This window comes from Tachypleus tridentatus, chromosome 7 (genome assembly GCF_004210375.1).
Source record: "Tachypleus tridentatus isolate NWPU-2018 chromosome 7, ASM421037v1, whole genome shotgun sequence".
NCBI lineage: Eukaryota > Metazoa > Arthropoda > Merostomata > Xiphosura > Limulidae > Tachypleus > Tachypleus tridentatus.
The window spans coordinates 2,979,348-3,000,930 of NC_134831.1; the positions used below are offsets into that span (position 1 = coordinate 2,979,348).

The following is a 21,583-nucleotide window of genomic DNA, read 5'->3' on the forward strand; positions in this document are numbered from 1 at the left end:
TTTTCCAATTATGAAGCTGATCATAATATGAATTCCCAGGTGGTTATTTCCAGAACGGAGCCCAGCTGGGTCTCTTTTCCCATCTCTAATATCTAACATCACACAACAACTGGGAAAGAGTTATCCTCTGTTGAGATTGTTATTAATATTATTCACAGGGAGATGGACACATATCCATTTCTGTAGGTGGTCCTTGGGGGAGCTTTTAGACTGCATTTCAGGGAAATCCTTAACATTTTGGAGTCTTTGAATTCACTTTTTTTCAGTGCCTTCTGTTGACCTGTTAGATTTTCAACCCTCTGTGAGTCATTGGTAAGTTTAAAAACTTGCAGTGCTGGGGTTTGATTCTTTAAGGTGAATGTGGCAGATGGCCTGCAGTTGCTTTGCTCTTACAAAACACCTTACCTCCCAAGAAGGTTGAGAAGTCTGGGAGCAAAGTTTTTTCTTCATACTTGGAAATTGTGGTAGATGCTGAAAGGTTTAATTCTTAGTTGCATGAGGTGACAGTTATACCTTATCCGACAAATTGTTGGAACTTCATGATTTTGCCTACCACCACCAGGTAGAGACATTTTCCCAACTCTTAAATAATTTCTGCTCCTCAAATTTCAGGGTTCTAAGGCAGGATTTGTAGTTCATATATTTAGGTCTATATCCCCTGATGGGACAGAGTAAATTTACTGACTTACAGTTCACCTTCAGTATTTCATTTCCTTTTAAATCTCTTTGTTAGAAGACTCTCAGGATCACCAGTTTCATTGAGGATGAGCTGGATCCATAGTTAGTATGTATGTTTGTTCAATATTCAGCTTTTATATTCCATTTATTGTAGTCTCTAATTTCATTACCTCCTACAGATGGTTCATAGTTCCACCTCTATTTGTGAGTACTGATTCCTGACATGAGCTTCTCAGTACATTGGTACTAAGAATAGATTCTATTTGTATTCAAGGTTCTACTATTTAGTTGGATCACTAGCAGTGTTGGTGATTATTATATACCTTCAGGTACTCTAGAAATTCAGTTTCAAGATTTTCTGGATGTGTGATAACCTTACCCATCAGTCCAGAAGCTCTGCAAGTCCTTAGGTCACAATTTGATTATTTAGTTCACATATTTCCCAATATTATCCACCCAACCTACAATTCATTTAGGATTTGGAACTTGGTTTTTGGATTACATGTGTGCTTAGTTGATTTAAGGTTAGTGAGAGTGTTAGGCTAGTTTTACAGAATTTTATTCCTATTAGTTGTTGTGTTTATTAAAACAGGAGTTTGTAGTCCAGCATCAATCTTCTTTGTCTCCATGAATGCCTAGATTCTCCAATGTTCACAAGTTAATCATTCTTCAATCTATGTTGCATTTTTCACTATGATGGTAAGTTGGAGAAGTGGTAAGTATATTTTGAAAGTTAACATTTTCCTAAATTGAAAAATGTATTTCCAATAATACATCCACTGATACTCTACCACCCTTTCTTCCCACTAAGAGCTAGTGTTACAAACTGGGATATTATCATTTCCTAAAAAAGTGTTAAAATTATCTGAATGAGGTGCTTATCTATGAGTGCACAAGACATAGGTGGAGGTTACCACAAGACATATTATCAAGGGAAATTGAGTGGGGTGTAAAAGACTGGAGCAAGTAAAAAAAAAATAAGACCAGTGCCTAGACGGTCAAAGATAAAGCTATAAGTGTGAAAAGAGATGAGTATAATTAACAATATATTTTCAATTTAGGAAAATATTAACTTTCCATAAGGGTTTTGAAGGGAGCTTACATTGGATACATTAGCTACTTACTACCATTTTTTTAAAGTCCTTAAACTGTGGGCAGTTGCAAGAGGATTGGAAGTTGATTAATGTTAGGGTGTTAAAAATTGTTGCAGTAATTAAAGTACATGTATTAATTTTGCATCAGTAATGAGAAAAATTTCTGAAAGTTTGATAAAAGGTACTTTGCAAAGTTATTTAACAAATTTTACAATTTTGTTGGATAGTAAACATCTTTTCACTAAGAGAAAATCTTGCCTTAATAATCTGATACTTCTTGAAAAGATTATCACTCATGTAGATAAGAGTAAGTGTGTGAACTTGATGTATCTGTATTTTCATAAATCATATGACAAAGTCCCACATAATGATCTTTTTTTGGTGTGTGGGTAAGTTTGTTTATTGAATAGAAAAGTGGCTAGATGGAAGAAAGCAAAGGGTTGTTATAAATGGAGCTCAGTCAAACTGATTAATGTCATGAGTAGAGTAACATAAAGCCTAATATTAGTAACATTGATCTTTTTTATTTATATCAATGAAATAGAGAAAGAAATGATAAGTTGGTGATACGTCTTGTGTGTTGCTGGTTGTGAAGAGGATGTTGTTGTCTTACAAAAGGATTTAGATCACTTAGTGAGTTGGGCAAATAAGTGAAGATTTAAATTATAATAAATGCAAGATAGTGCTTTTTGAGTTATCATAATTTGAGTCATACGTATAATTTTGATGGAAATAATCTTAATAGTGTTATGGAAGACAAAGATTTTAAGGTTTGGTTATTCAGTTTTTTCAGTCATCCGAGCAAGCTGCTGTTGCTGATTACAGGTCAAAATAAGATTTTAAGTCATATATACAGAAATATTGAATACAAGTCTGAAGAGGGTATAAGATCATTGCCTATGTAATTGTTTAAACCACATTTGGAATATTGTGCAACAGATGAGACGAGGATTGTTCCTACTTATTTATATTAGAATGGGGCTGCTTTGTTATTGTACCAAAGCTTGATGCTAATATTTTAACTCTATCCAGACTGGAAGATGCCTTTTAAGTATCGAATGCACAACTGTGTATCATATTTTAAAAGTTAAGTGAAAATAATAATTCTAATTCTTTCAAAAAATATTTTAGAATTGATATCTTACCATTATGTTAGTTTAATGAAATGTGTAAAGGAAAATTTTTAAAAATACTCAAACATACATTTTTATATAGGTTTGAAGACTAAACAATGTGTTTATAGATTTATAGAATAATGTTGCTCATCCCAAAACGTAGGTCTTTACTTGTAAATAAATTATCATCTCTTGAGAATATAATTATTCAACTCTTATTTCTTTCATGATTTTCTCCTCTCTGATTGAGCTTTTATTACTACAATGCCTCATTTCCATCCTCTTGTGAGTTCACAACATTTAGTCTGAACAGCTGTTAGTGAAATTCGCTCAGTACCATTAGATAGAGCAGAATGTAAACTATCTGTGTTGATATAGTCAATAAAGTGGTGTGGTTAGTAGTAATTTATGAAACATCTCTCACATAATAGATTCCCTCAATTTCTGCTGCTCTTTGTATGTGCAGTTTGTTATTGCCTTAAGTCTGCCATGTGACATTACGTGTTTACATATTGTATAGCTGCATTGCAGCATACAACAGCCCAACCTCCTGGTGACTGACTCCCTCTGTACTGTAAATCACAATAATCACTTCTCAAGTTGGTGCAGTAGTATTAAGACATGCTCAAATTTCTGTTTCTAACATTTTCTTATGTTTTTGTCCAACTGTTTACTTACTAGTTGTTGTTGTATATTTTTTTACAGTTATGAGATAACTGTAATTTATTAATTTCAAACTTTATGCCAGTTGAACATATATTCTGAATTTTATACCACCACAGCATTTTCCTGTGCTGTGTCTCAAACATCAGGCCCTGTGTTTTCAGCTGAAGAAGTTTCTGTTTTTGATTAGGATTTAAAGCCCATCATGTGACAGTCTGTGTCTTTTGAGCTCAAACCTGACATTTCCTTTTCTAGTAAATTTGGGCATGTTGAAGACGATTTAGGTAGCCTTTTTTCTGGGCTGTGCAATTGTGATTTATGACTGGGGACACTCCCAGGCCTTCTTTAGCCTTCGTGGAGGTGATGCTACAGGTATGCCAAATTTTTATTTGTATCCCCTGTTTCATATTATTATTCTACTTCCCCCTACATTAATCCTTTCCCTCAGAATCCCTAGTTTTTCTTCCTTCTCCCAGGTATCAGGATCTCTGCTGACCAGTTTTTGGTGCAGTTGCATTTAGGGGGCATGCCTTCTCACCTTTGGACTTCTGATACCTATATTTTGGTATATCATCATGCTGATTTTCAGTATTTAGACCTCCAGCTGTTGGAGTTTTTGATTCATATATGATGTTAGGTTCTTCTTTTTCTATGAGGTTTTTCCATGCCCAAATGTATTACCTCCATTTAAACCTTACCACACTCTTCCATTGCCTATTCTACATTCGTTTACTTTCTGCAGTTATTCACTCTCCTGCATGGTTATTCATGATATTCTTTTACTTATATTTCCTACATTAGTGCATTTACCCTCCTCAACCTTTTCCCTTCAGACATGGTTTCTAAAATGTTGGGTTCTTCTGGATAAGAAGATTTTGTTAATTAACAGGCATCTGCCTACAAGACCTGCTGTTGGTATCACGTTTAAGGTAGTTAGTTTTGAAAAATGTCAAAATCATTGGCATTGGGGATAGAAGATATTTGCCTATGCCTTTCCTTTTCTAATTGAGTTTTTTGCCTATCACCGAATTCCACAACATCAACATTACTGGTGTCTGTCCTATTGGTTCAAGCATGGTGAGAGTATGTTTGTTCATGTTTGTTCACCTCTGTTATAATTTCACCTTGTTTTTTTTTTGGGTGCTTTTGGTGTTGGCATAAGCTTCACCCCTTCAATTCCTTTGCCTTCCTCTTTTATCCCCAGTTACTGTCTTCTTCTCTACTTCAGGACACTATAGCAGTGGTCAGTCATATTTCTCCAGGATTTTATTCCTGATTTATATTTCTCAAGATGACTAACAACACCCAGTTAAAGATGTGTAACATTTAACTATTTTCTTTGACCTTCATCATTTTCCCATGAAGCCCTCCTGCACACTTCAGCTAGTATTTACTACCAGTTTTTGGATGATGATGGCAATGTCCAGATGCTTATGCAATCATTCTTATTTTCTCACTGTTTTGTTTCCATCCTATGTGTTCTGTTTGGTGATTGCAGCCTTTGTTCAACTAAGTCATAACTAAGGTTTGCATTTCCCATTCTTACATGAAGGATAAGTTTTTCTAAGCTTCAGCCTAACATGCTGCTCATGAGTGCACTCAATTGCTCCTTTTAGAAACAACTAGTGGGATGGCTTATCCAGATCCAATAATTTTTTCACTTGGGAATATATTTTTCCTCTTCATTTATAGTCAGTAGAGTTTGTGGTTCAGTCATCCTTCTTCCCAGTTCAATTCTGACTTGATTCTTCCCTTCTGGTTCAACAGGGACAACACCATGATTGGCATTTCTCTTCCACCTCTGCAGCCCAAATTGCATCTTCTTACATATGTTTCTCTTACAAGTTGAGAAGCCATTATGGATTTAATGAAATTGCAGGTCATTGTTCTTCTGTTGAGGTAGTTATGCAAATCAGTGTTTTAGGTCTCCTTGCTGTTCATTGAGTTTTGAATCATTTCCTACCTTTAATATGAGGTAATATAACCATGATCCATTCTAACAGTTTTCTCTTGTATCAGTTGACAAGGAGACACCAGTTAATGTTGGAACTACAATTTTTGGCCAATTCCAATCATAGATGCTTTTTTGTGTGTCTTCTTCAGGGTGCTTTAATTCATTTTGCAGATTATTTCATCCAGACAAAATCTATCCCATGGAGTCGTCTCTAGACTCCAGAAAGTTCTGTTAGTCAAGTAACTAGTGTGAAATACCCCTCTTTTGGAGGCATTTGCTACACATTATCAGTTCCAAACTTTCCCTTTGCAGTCCCTAGCTATAGCAGTGAATGCTTTTGGTTGGGATTGGTCTAACTTTACCTGTATGTGTATCTTCCTAAATGCATTTTCACCTAAGTTTTTATCCTATCTGCTTCATGTCATATCCTTCTTATTGAGTTTTTGGCCAGCTCAATCCTGGTTTCCATTCCTCATCTTCCTTCAGTTTGCATCTTTATTACCTCTACCTGTTTCCTAATCTACTCTTCATCAACCTCAGTCACCACACTGTGGCTTTACACATGGTTTTTGTCGAGTTATTTGCAATGCAATTTGGATTATACAAGTGTGTTGCTTCTACCCTTTCCCTTTCAATATGCTCTTGGTCTATAATGGTGTATAACAAAAATATGGAATGCTTTTTGCCATTTGCCTCTACATCACAGATTACCTTCCTTCCTGTCCTAGTATTCTTTTGTTTTTCAAATTTGTTTACATGTCTCTTTGACAATAGTTCTTCCATTTCTGGATATTTTGAGGCTTTGTCCAACATGTTTTGTTTGTCCTATTCTTGCAGTGTTTGTTTTCTCAGACCATCTCCCTGTGGCTGAATACTTCATCCTCCTTGCCTTATGTTCCTTTCTGAATAGAACTTCATTGTTATTCTCCATGCTTTTACCCAATTTCATTTGAACTGTTGCCTTTACTGTTTATCACATAAGATGTATTTTATTCTTTTCTTTGAATGCAGTCATTGTAGGTCAATTGTTTTTGCCCTTGAAGGATTTTTATTGTACCTATGTTCTTGTATATCCCAGTTGTAGTTCTTTCCATGATATTGGAGGCTTGAAAGGCAATGGTTTCTTTCCAACACTTTCAGATTCTCATTTTAGTCCTGTTCAGATTGGGACAGAATGCTGCTTTACACTTTTTCTCAGGTGTTGTGTTGCACATATGGCTCCTTTTCATTTTCATTGATTTATTCATTGGAACTCTTCCTCTCCAAGAGATGTTCTGCACAACCTCTCACAGGTTGGATTAGCCACCTTACCAGTTTGGCTTATTCTTCCTGCATTCCCAGTTCATTTACAGTACATGATGCATAAATATATGGTATATAAAATGTTTATTTTATACACAGTCTTTTATATTTTCTGCTAATAGTAAAGAACCACAGCAAAAGTAAGAAAGGTTGGTGTTGTATTACTTGTTTGTTTTGATATGTGAAGGTTTGGAACTACTTATTTGAATCCAACATTCTCATGTCTCAAACAGTTGGAAAACCTGTGAATGTCCAACCATGTAATACCATTGTAAACCACATTAAACAGACTCACATGCACAAATTTGTGAGTGATAAAGTTTTAGAAAAACTTATAATTTGATGTTATAATTATTTTCACTTGATTTGTTCTTTTTGTGTGTATTTCACCTTAAAATTATAGAAAAAGCTCTTACAAATGATAAATGTAAAATTATTTTCATGTTTTAAGTGAATTATATTTTGTTTTTATAGTGACATTGTGTACACTATATCAGCTGTATTTTCTTTACAAAATAACAAAAGCCATTAATTATTAAACTTTAGGCAATTGAATACAAAACAAAAGTAGAGGAAGCCATAAAAGAGGCTTTGGAGATTATTACTACTGGAAATTGGAGGACAGAGAAGCTCATAGGCGAAGATATTATCCAAAGCCGAGAAATTTCAAAGTATGGCAAAATCTTCAAGTTTGTGGTGAGCATTTACAAAGTGACTATACTGTTTTAATCATGACTTTATATGTATATAAGTTTTGTGAATTATGGAAACAAATTAGGTAATTACTTTGTTTATTTCTGTTTTTGATATTTGTGTAGGTGTCCAGGCTAAATGTGGTTTTGGTACTTTGTATGTTTTCACCATCTGTTAGGTATATATTAAAATTTTGAGAAATGCTTTAGTCAGCAGCTATTTTTTAAATTGTTCTGTGGGATATTTATTGATTTTTTTTTTTTACTGGTTTCTCTTTAATGAAATAGTGATGTCATTAACATTGTATAGATACATTGTCATCAGTACATCTTTGCAAATAGCTAGATTTTGATAAAGTTGGTCAAATTACCTCTTTATTTTAATTGTATTAGGGCATTATATTTATTATGTTCTTTACATTGTTGAAATGTAAATGCAATATTTTTGTTTTAACATTTTCCCCATAGAAATTAAATGTATTTTCTGTTCTCAAATAGCAAGATATAGAATGAATTATAACTACTAACTCACAAGTTATATTAAAATAAACTTTTAAAATGAAAATATTTAAATGTTCTTCATCAACATAGTTAGAAAAACAAAAAGACCGGATTATGAATTTATGTTTAGTGATTTTTTTTTTTCCATGATCAGATTGTATTCTGTTAAAAGAATATTTCAAACTTATTGAGAAAAGAATTATTTCTGCCATTGTAGGTCAGTAAAAATCATATAATGCTTTGATAGATTGTTTAGATAAAGTATTCATGATGAAACTTTGTAGAATGGATGACAACTGCCTGTTGTAGAAACACAAGTGTAGAGGACAATGTTTTGAAAGTTTTCTACCTTTCATTTTCTGAAGACTAAAGGCAGAAGACTTTTGAAATGTTGTCCTCTACACTTGTGTCTCCACAACAGGCAGTTGTCATCCATTCTACAAAGTTTCATCGTATAATGCAATTTGTATCATATTATTTGCTTGGTACTAAGAAAATTGTCAAAATGGATTTTTATTCACACCAACTATAATAATAATGATAATACTTGGTTATTATCTGTCTTGCAAATGCACATTCACCTTACTATCTAGATGCATTTCAATAGATTTTCTGTCTAAGAAAATATTAAAAGCTTATCAAAGTTTTTTGTAAACTTATCTTTCTTTTAAAGGGCAAAGTAAAGATAACACCTCCAATAGTGGTTGAAGAACTTTTCTACAATGTTGAGAATGTGTCAAATTGGAACCCAACAATTAAAACAGTCAAGGTATTTCAGTTACCTTGTGTATATAAGATTTTTCAATGACAACTACCTCTTATATACTGTAACTTCATTGTTGATAAAAAGTTTTAGTTAAATTACTGTAAGCAGTGTATTAAATGAAATGTAGATAATGTTCAGATAAACGTTTTTTTTTTTAAAGATCCATTAAAATCATTCTAAGAATTATGTCAAAATCAAATTATTGAGTTACAAGTAGCTGTCTTGAGATGATTTCAGGGAATAAAGAATGTTTGTTGGAAATGTTTACCTTCTTTTCATGATTTTTATTTTGTTTATGTGTATAATATAATAAATTTGAAATCATGTAAGATAATTCAGCTTTGTTACATCCTTGTTACATTAAAACAATGTTAATAACAATGTTAATAAAATCATAATATCCAAGAGACAAAAATAAACCTCTCAATATTACTTGTTGATAACTTTTAGGTTCTTCAGAAAATTGACAGTCACACAGATATTATCTATGTTGTTGCAGAGGGAGTTGGAGGCATCGTCTCCTGCAGGTAGTGTTAGTTCTTGTAAAGGTATTGAAATAAATCAGTTTATGTGCATGTGTAGATTTTGTTTGCTTTTTGTCTTCAAATCATCAATTCAAATTGAAATAACATTTGAGCAGAAAAGCTCAATGTCTGTATGAGCAATGATATGAAAATTAATTTAATACAAATGAAAATTTTAAAAAAACCAACTGAAGAAAATATTTCAGTTGACAAACAAGTTGAATTTAAAATATATGATCTAAACTTTTAAAAATATTTCATATTACTAGAGCAGAGGTGTTGCTAGGTGTTTAAAAATGTTTGGAGCTTAGGCCCAGAGGTGTGGGAATTTTGTACGTTTTATTATGATATCAGTCATAGTTTTCTGTTCTTACTTTTCAAGATACCAAGAGAAATAAGGCATAGACTGCACATGCCAGTGTCTACCAATGCCTCTATTTTAAAGTGTTTAGAATAGTTAAATGTGGTTATGGATGATACTGGATTGTCTCTATGGATAGTTGAATATGGTTATGTATGTTACTGGATTATTACTATGGATCTTAATTTTTTCATTGTGTTGTATTCCTATATGAAAAGTCTTATCTGCAGAAAGTAACTTGAAATGAATCTTCTCCAGAGACAATTGACTTTTGTTTAACAGGGATTTTGTTGCAGTTAGAATGCTGCAGTATCGAGGTGGTTCTATTATCAATGGCATGGTGTCTGTAACGCATCCTGCTATGCCTCCACAAACCAACTGTGTCAGGTAATGATGTTATAAAACGAGAAAGGTTTAAATATTTGATTAATTTCACTCTGTTTTATTTTTTAAAATTATTATTTTAAGCATTTTTTATTTAAAGCTCAATTTTGTATATTTTAAAAATTTTTATATCTTTTATATAAAAGTGTTTTTATGTTAGGTCATTTGGGTAAAATATATAATTACATTGTAAATATAAAGGAATAACTTGATAATATGTAGTTAAAGATAATAAACTGTAGTTGCAGATTGTAAATCACTAACATGGTAAACCTTTGCATCAAGTTCTTATAACTGCAGATGTATTCATAACATTTAACTATCAAATATAAAAGTTAAATTGACTTTCATGAGAAAATTAAAATTTTATTAAAATTCAGTCTACAGAAAAGTTATTTTTTTCTCTAATGAATTGCTGTCACTTAAGTTTGAATGTATAAAAAAAGTGAAAATAAAAACAGGTTTTGATACATAATAATTTTGTTTTTCCTGACCTCTAATTTGGTTTTGAGAAAATGTATTAAAACTATAAATCTCCCCTTTTAAAAAGAACCAAATAGTTCACTAGTCATAGTGTTTTCAACAAATACTATATATAAGAGGGTTAAGTGTGTGATATTAAGATATGTTGGATACTCACTATATTGGTACAGTAGATGACACCATCACTGGTGACCATATAGTGTGTTCAGGCTGTGCTTTACACAGGGACCACTTTGCCTAACTGGTACTTAAGTGCATTTGAAGTAATTTCCTACCATATTTCAGTTTGTCATATTGATGGGTTCTTTTTGTATATGTGGATATATGATAATACAGTTAGGAAGTTATGTGGCTTTATTTTCTATAAATAGATTTTAATAATTTTTTTCAGTTAAATCAGTAGGTATATAACTGGATGGACACCATTGACCTTCTGTAAGTAATCATACTACATTTGTATGGAGAAGTGGTCAAAGAGGTGCCCTTAATGTATTCTGCACAACTGCTTACAACTAAGTATGGCTGCTGCTGGTTGCCATGTTTGGTTACTTTTTCTTCATTGATAATAACTTTGGCAAAGACTCCATTACAAGGCTATCATATCAGAAGAACAACACTTCTTCATTTTTTGTAATGTATCTAGTGTACAAGATGACAGTTCACAGTGTGTATTTAAATGTTCTTATCATACAGAAATTCATAAGTAACTTGACTGGTATATTTTCACATAGAATAGTTTGAATTTCTGTTTCATTCTTTAACTTGTCTGAAATATACGATGGTTTAATATATTTAGTGGAAACAACTTGTGTACCTTTGACCTCTTTTGCTTGTTTCTTATACAGGGGTCTATCTTGGATATATTTCATGTACTGTTGTCTGAGGGATCTGGAGAGCTGTTGCCACTGAGTTTTGTGTTTGTGGAGTCTCACCTGTTACAACATGCTGCACTTTGTTGCAATTGTTGGTCTATGAATCTTTACATTTTTCTTTCTGCATGATTCTGGTGCCCCAAGTTGATCCAATGTTTTCTAATGCTGTTAATTAAAATTCATGTCCATGTCTTGAAACAATAAGGCCCTCATCAGAACTTATCATTATGAATATTTTGCTTTGGAAAGGGTAGAAGGTTGTTATGCACCCACTGTAAAAGCAATCAGTTTTTAATGGTATCACACTACTTATGAAAAGACAAGCACTGTCAAAATATAGTTTTAATACAGTCTATTCCACTACAATTTTATATCAGCTGTGATTTTCATGTGAATTGCACATCATTTTAACATAATGTACCCAACCTTCTGTGTTAGTGTGTTGTGTCTCTCTGAGCAGACATTTAAACACCAATTTTATTACATTTACTTGTGTGCTGCCTGTGCAAATGTAAGATTTAAAGTTAAGCCATGTAATCTTTAAAATAGCAGTTTTACTTTCACTAAAGGATATTGACTTGTACTGTCATAACACATTTATAATTTAAAATGGTGAATGAAATGTACCTTTTTAAAATATTAAATAGAATGATTTACTTCATGGTTCTTCCTACAAATGTCATGTGTGACCACTTTGTGGTATAATGAGAAGCTCGTTGGGTATCAGGCCTGGTGATTAGGATGCTTAACTTGCAGTCTGAATGTCATCAGTTTAATCCATGTTACATTGAACTTGCTCATCCTTTCAGTTTGAGAGTATTATAATGTGTCTCACTTTTTGTTGGTAAGAGTGTAGCCCAAGAGTGAGGTGGCAGTTGGTGGTGTTGACTAGCTGCCTTCCCTCTAGTCTATCACTGCTAAATTAGGGTCATCTAGTAGAGATAGCCTTTGTGTAGCTTTGTGTGAAATCCAAAACCAGCCAACTAAACCTTTGAGTACCAAAGATGATTTTTCCTCATTTTATAACAAAAACTATCTACTTATTTTAATTATAGGCATAAAAACAATATGAAGTATTAAATTGATATGCAAAACCCAAACTATTTTTTGTTGTATTTAAAAATATATATATAAAAATCATAAAATAATAACAAAAAATTTATTTTATTTTTTCATTTTTTGCAAGGTGAGAAAAAATGTTTAATTTTCAAAGCTTGGATTACATAAGAATCCAGTGTGTCTTAGTACTTCAGATGGTAATTCATGTCCTTTTCTGCAAAATCATGCTCCACACTTTGGGGCTGAAAGTACACTATAAAAGTGACTGTTAAATTCAGTCATCCAATTGGAGTAGCCCAAATAGTTAATAATAAGTGTTATTGGCTAGTTACATTTCCTCTGCAGTATAAAATTAGAGACAGCTTTTCTGAGAAGTAATAATTTTTAACTCTTTATGTTGAGTAAAATAATTAGGAAATAATTTATTTGAGTAAGAAAGCATATTATGCTAATATAATGATAAATAGGGAAACAACATTTTATAAGTGTAATGAAATGATTTATTGATGGAATATTGTTCTGTTTTTTCAGGTGTGATCTGTAACTAAGTGATTACGAGTACATATAGATACACAAGTACAAAATACACACAAGGGTTTAACTCTTCTGCAATGGAACATGGGTCAAAGGCTACATCATCATGTTTGTTGACTTGCATTCAAAAGTTTATTGAACTACTATTTTATGAATTTATGTCAATAAGTTTAGAATCAAATTGTAGATTATAATTCAAACTTTAATATTATATATGAGTTAGTTTCTTAATTTAAAAGTAAATATTAAAAGAATACACCTAAATATAAATTTTAGTGAGTTGTGTGGTATGTTGAATGCAGCACTATTTAAAATTAGATTTTGTGATATCAAAATACTAAGTCTATAGTTTCTTTAAGATTAGAAACTTAAATTACTAATATTATAAAGCTAGAATATAAAATGAGAACCTCATATCTTTTTATTTTGGTGAGATAAGCTTATGTACTGAATCAAACCCAGTGGCCCCATTCACCTCTTTCTATTTTTGGAAACAGTCCCTTACATACACTTCAATATATGACGTGTGAATTACCAATTAACAGCTTAGAATATCTCCAGCGTAGTTTTCTCAGCCATTTTGATCTTTGAAAAGGCTCCTTCATTCTTTCAATCCAAGATTTCAATGAGGTGGATTGTGTCTTTAGTCTATTCAAAGTTTAATATTTTTTACACCTAAATTCACCTTAGTTACTAAGCTTAATAAATTATAGTGGAATTCTATATCAGCGTAGTTATTTGTAATTTTTCTGGTTTTTCAACTTTATATGTATTTAAACCAAACAATTCTGTTTGATATCCTCCATGTGTGAAATTTTAAAAGGTTTAGCAATCTATGTTCAACAGCAACCAAACACAAAGGCTGTAGTGAGAAGAAATAAGTGTTTTCTTTACTTTACTTTTTGATGTATTGTTCTATATTTTAAGAAAAATAAGTTTAATAATTTATTTCTAAATAGTAATAACCTGTGCACTTGTATATATATATATATAAATGTATAATTGAAATGTGATTGTATTTTACAAAATACTAGTCCACTAAAACTCATCCAAGATGGAGGAAGACTAATGGTCAGTTATATTACTGGATACTTAACACGAGTGCACATGCACTATGTCAATGCAAGTTATGTAATGTTAGCTAGGTATGACTGGAAGTTTGGTATAATAAAAAACAATAAATATATATGTAAATATATTGCATTATGAGACTTAAACATTTGTATTTTCATGTTATAATGTGTAGTCATGCTTGCACAAAAAAAGTGTAATTTATATTTATTTTCTAATTTATGATGGTTACAAGATTGGTCAAGTGACAGATCTCACATAGTTAAAGTATAGAAAATAGCATAAAATATAAAGTTTTACTGAAAACAAACATTTGAAATGTGTTTAGGAGGTTTTAGAGATTATGCAAATAATGTTTGGGATTTCTGAGACGAAAAATAGTTTTTTTAATCATAACATAAAATCACTTTGTACTCAGACTATTAACAAAACAAACTCTGTTATCACAAACAAATCTTTAGTAAAAATATTTTATAAAAAAATCTTTTGTTTTTAATATACAAAATACTTGTAATCTTTACTTAAAGTCTACCAAATTTTGTGAAGATACAGATTTATTAAAATAATTTGTGCAAATATGTAAATGAACTTGTGTATATCAAGCCTGTAGTAAAAAGGTTAATATAAAAGAAATGATGTCACCAGGTAACAGAATTATAGATAACAGCCAAGGCTGGTCAAGTGATGAGTAAAAATAACCAAACATGGTTGAAATTGTTAGGAAATTGACACAGTTTAGTAAGAGACTGCTTGCTCTGATGCTTTTTCACAGTTTATAAAGAATGTTTCCTTTTTAGTTTTGGGTTGATGTAGAAGAAATAAGATTTAAGAACACTAAGGTCATGTGCAGAGGTGAGTTTAAGTTACCTGCCTTAAAATGTCATCAATTTGAAACAGGTCACAAAATAATTCAGAATAAAAATTTTCTATTACACCAACCAAAAACTAAAAAAACAAAAAGATTGTTTCAAAATGAGAAGTCTTCAAAGCAAACAATATCTCATTAAACTGTGATAATGACACTAGCAAATGAACCATATTTGACAATGTTTATTTCCTGGTTGTATGCTTAGCTAGCCTTAACTTTTCTCTAAAACCCTGTTACTTGGTTACATCATATCTTTTACATAAAACCCTTGTATGTTTTTTTTTTTTTTTTTGTACTTATTATAAACTTTGATTAGTTACAGATCATACCTAAAGAAGACATACCAATGTTCCAACATCAATAAATCATTGTTTGACTACTTAACTTATTAATTTGGAAATAAGTTTTAAATTTCATGAGGATACAATTAGCATTTTTTTGAATAGTTTTTAATTTGGGTTTAAAAGATTTTCTGAAATATCCAACTATTTTAAAATGTACTTTTTACTGTCAGTACTTGTTATACAGTTTTAAAAATCAGTTTTTAAGTTTTTCAAAATTTAAACATCAAAAATATTAAACATCCTTTTTACTTTTTATTGAACAGAGGGGAACATGGACCAAGTGTTTATGTATTTACTCCAGTGGATGGAAGTAATAACAAATGTCACCTACAGTGGCTAGCAAATACAAATCTAAAGGTATATATCTTATGCTATCTTATTCATCTAATTTAGTATTTGATTAATTTGGAACTACATTTCTTTCATAGTTTTCAGGCTATACTGAAATGTTTAGCATTTGTGTTTTTTGAAATAAAATAGTTTTTACTTTCTTTATCTGGTAAAAACTGACTCTATGGCATTTACTGTTATGGCTTGTGCTCCTTAAGTGACTTTGGAGACTTTCAAATGATTAAAAAGTAATGTCTCATTTAAGTTTAAAGTATTGATTCCATAAACTTACTAAAACTTATTACATTCAGAAATAAATAGGTAATTAATCTCAAAATGATTACAGTTGTAAGTACTGCTAGACTCTTGATGTGTACTTGTGTATACAATATCCTATATTTACATTCTTATCTTAAACTTGCATCGAAAGAGTGTTATAATGTACTAATCAAAATGTAGGGCAGTAACTCACAAAATATGTCTGTACAAATTTAATTATTTTTTAGTTTACTAAAACTATCCTTCAGCCATCATTCTAACCTTCATCTTTTTTTAATTCTTGTTGTAAACAATAATTTCAGCCACGTAACCAAACATGAAATCTGTGATTACAAACAAACTTTTAAATTTAAACTTCATAAAAGTTGTTTTGGTTTTAATAACAGATTTTCTATAATTCAACTATGTGGATTTCAAAAATAACATTGTTTCTATTATTTAACAATTTTATACAAATCAGGAGTAAAAAACTCTTACTTAGATCAAATTATTATTTTGTTTACCATGATGAACATATTTAATTATTACATCTGTTGACAAAAAATACACATTGAAGAAAAGAGAAGAACGTAAATGTCAAATTTTCATTCTCATTTATTCTGATTTTTTTGTGAAATCAACATCTTTTAGTCCCAAAACTATGCATTTTGGTCTTTCTTTTATGTATAGTGTTATGATATTTTGTGAAAATTCTGTACATGATGAAGAAAATTAGATATTTTTGGATTCAGCATATAGGTATTACTGTGGAACGTAAAAACTTTAAGAGAATAAAACAATTGCATACCTATGCTACCAAAAAATGCTCATATTTGTAATACAACTTTGGAATACTGTTTTAAGTTCTCATTAACTTATCTCTAAAATGAAATATTTATTTTTGCTAAATATATAAGAATCAGTTATATTCCAATTTTTGTTGTTTTGTTTACTCAAACAGTGATAAACTACTTGTCTTGATAAGAAGAACTGGTTTCTTTCAACTTTTAAATAATGTTGTTGTTGTTTTTTAATTTTCAGTTTATCATTTTTTTATTCCAGGATTGACTTCCTTAGTATGTAACTGACTCAACTTTGTCATCTATAAATTTTTTTTTTTCCATGGTTGTCTTTCTCAGTATGTAACTGACCAGACCTTATCATATGTAAAGTATTTTTATATCCAGGGTTGGCTTCCTCAGTATTAATTGACTCATATTCTGATTTCAGGAAGTGTAATCTTCAAGATTATACACACTGCTTACCAATAAGCAAGTTCCTTATAATCACTGGTAAACCTACAACCAATAAAGGATTACTACTGAAAACATTTTGATAATGCTCTGTTTCTTTTTACCATTTACATTTTTTCACATTTTGGGACAGCAAACTCAGATAGTGCAGATTCTGTAAAATTAGTAACTAAGGGCATATTATACAATATGATTTATGTTTTCTCTTGAAATTCCTTGATAAAATCACAACCTTCTATCTGCCAATGAACATCCTAGTGTGATATTTGTTTTAGGACAATGCAGAACTAAGTTTGTAATTTTTGCTAATCGGCTGACTTGTTCATTCAAGTGTAGACAACTGTAGTATATTGCAGACTACCGTAATTGGCCTTTAATTTGTTTGCTAGATGACTCAGTTTGCAAGTCATATTTTAAACACTGTATTTTTTATTCCAGGGTTGGCTTCCTCAGTATTTGATTGACCAGACTATGGCATCTGTAATGCTTGATTATATTAAGCACTTAAGAAGTTTTGCAAAACATCTGAATACAACAAATGTTGGTGAAGAGTGAATGAAAGAAAAATTACTGTGATATTGAATTCAAGGAGAAACTTCATCTAATTCTGTGTTACTAGTAAATGAATTAATTAGATGTGCAGGAAATGAAATGCATAAAAATAACTGGGAAACCATGTACATAGGAGTGATTTATTTAGAATTGATGCAGGGATCTCAGCAATGCACAAAGAATAGGATACAAAGTATTCAGTAATTTTGTGTCTTAGATTTATGATGTAAGAAAACTTTTATTAAAGATTAGGTGATAATTATAATTTTTCTAAAATATCTTTATATTGAAAAAAACTGAGTATGGGATTGTCATGGATCATTTCAGAAGTAAATATTCTGTGTATACAAAGAAGTGAAAGTTAAGCATCTCTTAAGGTATAAAAGAAAGAACAAACTGTTGTAATCCATCTTACTTGTACGAATAAATTGAGACATTTATAAAAGAAATATTTTTCCTTGGACCAAAGACTCAGTGTTAGGAAATTAACTGATTTTTACCATATAAAATTTTGTATTTGTTTGAAAATGATTTTTGAAGTTATGAACTATATTTTTAAACATTCAGTTCAGTATGTTCTCTTTGATCCTGACCCATCCTGTAACTTTTTAGCCTCATGTAAGCCTAGATTTATGTCTTAAGTATTCAGAGACCAGGACTTCAAGTATTAGCATGCTTTTGTGTGTAGGTTAAGGTGAATTATGCCGTAAACTTTTTCAAATCTGTGATTAAAATTTCATATACATTTTAAAGATATAATTACTTTTTTTCCAACACTATATTAACATTTTGATGTTTTTTATGGTTATAGAGATCATTAAAAACATATTCAATCAGTTTGCCATATTGGTAGGAAAAACTCGTTAAATATTAAGAATTTTATATAGTGTACATCAAAATATTGAGTTTGAATTTCTTTTCTTAATTTAGTTATTTGATTACACTATGTTTGCTCATAATTATATCTCAATGATAGAGTTGTGTTTTAATGGAATTTTTTTCTGTTTGATATTCATAAGAATATAAACCATTATTTTAATAGATTCTAACGTTTTTTGTAGTTTTGTTGTGTAACATGTAAATTCCAAGCAATATTTTCAGCAACTTTTTACATCTCTCATTTTTAGTTTTGTTGTGTAACATGTAAATTCCAAGCAATATTTTCAGCAACTTTTTACATCTGTAAAACTCATATTTTTGTTGTTTGTTGTAACTTTTTGAAAGAAATGTTCTAGAAAATTGATATATTGTTCACTGCCTCGATTACTTCTTGCTAAATATAAAATTTTGTTTCACCATATTAAAATACTCGTTTTTTTTAATAATTATTTGTTAATGATTCAAATGAGAAATACAAAGAAAAAATTGTGGAATGTTTTATGTTTTCGCAGTGTTCTAAGAGCTTTAAAACAAGTTTTGCAATTAGTGTCTGTTTAATTCATAAAATTTCTCTTTTGAGCAAAGTTTCAATGATCTGAAAGTAACATTAACCAGGTTTAAATTTGCACCAAGATATTAAAAGTGTAACTTGAAAACAATTTCTTCAGTGAAGTTCATGTCTTTTTTGGGACATGTAGCAATGATTAGGAAATATATTAAAAGTGTGACATAAACAGCTATCCCAGTGAAGACTTTGTTAATATTAGGATATATAGTCGTTCAGAATTTGGGAGTTTTTCTTAAATTTTATTCTCTAGACTTCTATTTTCATTAATGAGTATCATTCAGTATATTTTGATTTTCAGGGTTTCTAATCGAATAATCTTGAAATGACAGTGAAAATTTATCTGTTTGGTTTATAATCTATTCAAACTAGGAATGATACTTTAACTATTTCATTATTGGTTTAATTATACTGGTTCCAGTACGTGTTTGAGGAGGGCATACTTCTTTATTCCATTTGATATATATCAGATGACTTGTAGGTATTTGTGTTGTCATTTCTGTTTTAATAATATAAAAGTCATAGTCTGTGGTTCAATAAGGCATATCAAACATTTGTAACAAAATATTCTTGTAGCTGTAACTTACTTCTGTCTGAGAGGTAAAAGTTCATGTCTTGATTGCATTTAAACTGTGTTTTTAAGACTTTAAAGCTTTCTTTTAAATGCTATTAATTTGAAAGAGAAAACTCAGTGATTTCTTATGTTACTGTTGAGAACAAAAGTGATCTTTTAAAGAGAAATAGGGTTAACTACATAAGTAATATATATATACAAAATAATCAAATTTGTAATTCTTGAATCTGCCTAAACTCCTCTCCTCAACCCAACACTTTCTCGTGGGTTAAAATAGACTACTTTAAAAAAAGTATAATTAAAAATGATACAGAAGAAAGAGTATATAAAATAATCCTATTTATAGTATCTGTTTTAAAAGAGACACAGATGGACTGTAACATTAAAAAGGTCTGGGTTTTGTCCATGACTGTGGTATAAGTTTGAAGTAAATTAATTACACAATTAATGTATACAAGACTCGTGATTTGTTTCAACATATTAAACTTTATCGATCTTTGTATGAATCTTGTTTCTATACTCAGTACATATTTAAAAACTATAATACCTAACATTTCAGTTTCTGGTTAGTATATGTATTGGCCTGATAAATTGAAGATTAATTTTACATGTTATTTTCTTTTCACCATAAGTCATGCTATTGCTATTATTTTTTGTTTTGTATTTTTCTTCTTTTAAAGCTTAAATACACTGATTTGACTAGTAACTAAGATATACAGGTTCCAATCAGTTTTAAGCAATGTTTTATAAATATATAATTTAAGTGGGAAATTCTTTTGTAGGACTCTAAAGAGCATTTCTGTTCTAAAATAAACCAGTTACAAATAGTGTTTATTTAAAGGCACAAGGAATATGCAGTCACTTACAGGAATTGGAAGAAGTTTAGTGACAATCAAGAAGAAAGATAAATGTTTACAAAAACAGCACAACTTAGATTTCTAAAAGAAACAATACAAACATGAATACATAGTTTTCAGAATTAATTTAAAATATAATTAATTACCTTTCTTAAGAATTATATGTCCCAAATCTCTTATTACTAAATTTCACTATTCGTTTTATCAGCTGAAGCATTACTTTTAGTACATATGAATTCATGAACAAGAAAGTATGAGAGAAATGAAGCTTGATCTATTGTAATTTGGTAATTTCTAACTCTTTCATATTGACAACCTTGATGTTAAATAATTAGCTTGTTTTAGATACAGTTTTTATACTCTAGTTTTCAAAACTCAGTCACAGATTTTGATAGATTAAACTAGCTCTTATTAGTTTTTGCCTTTTAATGTAACTAAGAAAATCTGAGAGAATTTTCTATAAAACACAGGGTAATTGCTGTCCAGCATTGTTCCAACTTTAATTGTTTAGCATGCTTTGTCGTTGAAATTTAAATTCCGATACGGTACTCATGTACATGATTCACTCCGCTCACAATGTTAGCTTTTCTCTATTTGCGAACGTTTAATTTGTTTGTTTTTGTTTTTTTTAATTTCGCGCAAAGCTACTCGAGGGCTATCTGCGCTAGCCGTCCCTAATTTAGCAGTGTAAGACTAGAGGGAAAGCAGCTAGTCATCACCACCCACTGCCAACTCTTGGGCTACTCTTTTTACCAACGAATAGTGGGATTGACCGTCACATTATAACGCCCCCACGACTGAAAGAGCGAGCATGTGTGGTGCGACGGGGATTCGAACCCGCGACCCTCAGATTACGAATCGCGTACCTTAAACACTTGGCCATGCCGGGCCTCACATACTCTTCAGAGAGGCTCTTAAAAACTGTCACATTATATATTTTTAATATCTATAAGAGCGAGCATGTTCAATGACAGGTTTCATACTCGCAACACGCTGAGTGCAAATCGAGTGTCCTAACCATTAGTATATGCTTTTAGTTTCGTTTTGTTT

At 30.8% G+C, this 21,583-nt stretch overlaps 1 protein-coding gene across 6 annotated transcripts in view; it reads left to right on the forward strand.

The window, feature by feature from the left end:
• Window positions 1-20,507, forward strand: part of LOC143255004 (stAR-related lipid transfer protein 3-like) — a 51,960-nt gene extending 31,453 nt beyond the window's left edge. For all 6 annotated transcript variants that reach the window (XM_076509988.1, XM_076509992.1, XM_076509989.1 and 3 more), the window contains 6 exons: window positions 7,353-7,502; window positions 8,673-8,768; window positions 9,216-9,292; window positions 9,933-10,037; window positions 15,529-15,622; window positions 17,545-20,507. In XM_076509988.1, coding sequence (XP_076366103.1) covers window positions 7,353-7,502; window positions 8,673-8,768; window positions 9,216-9,292; window positions 9,933-10,037; window positions 15,529-15,622; window positions 17,545-17,661 — 639 coding nt within the window. In that variant the 3' untranslated portion in view covers window positions 17,662-20,507. The remainder of the gene's footprint in view (window positions 1-7,352; window positions 7,503-8,672; window positions 8,769-9,215; window positions 9,293-9,932; window positions 10,038-15,528; window positions 15,623-17,544) is intronic.
• Window positions 20,508-21,583: the final 1,076 nt, after the last annotated feature.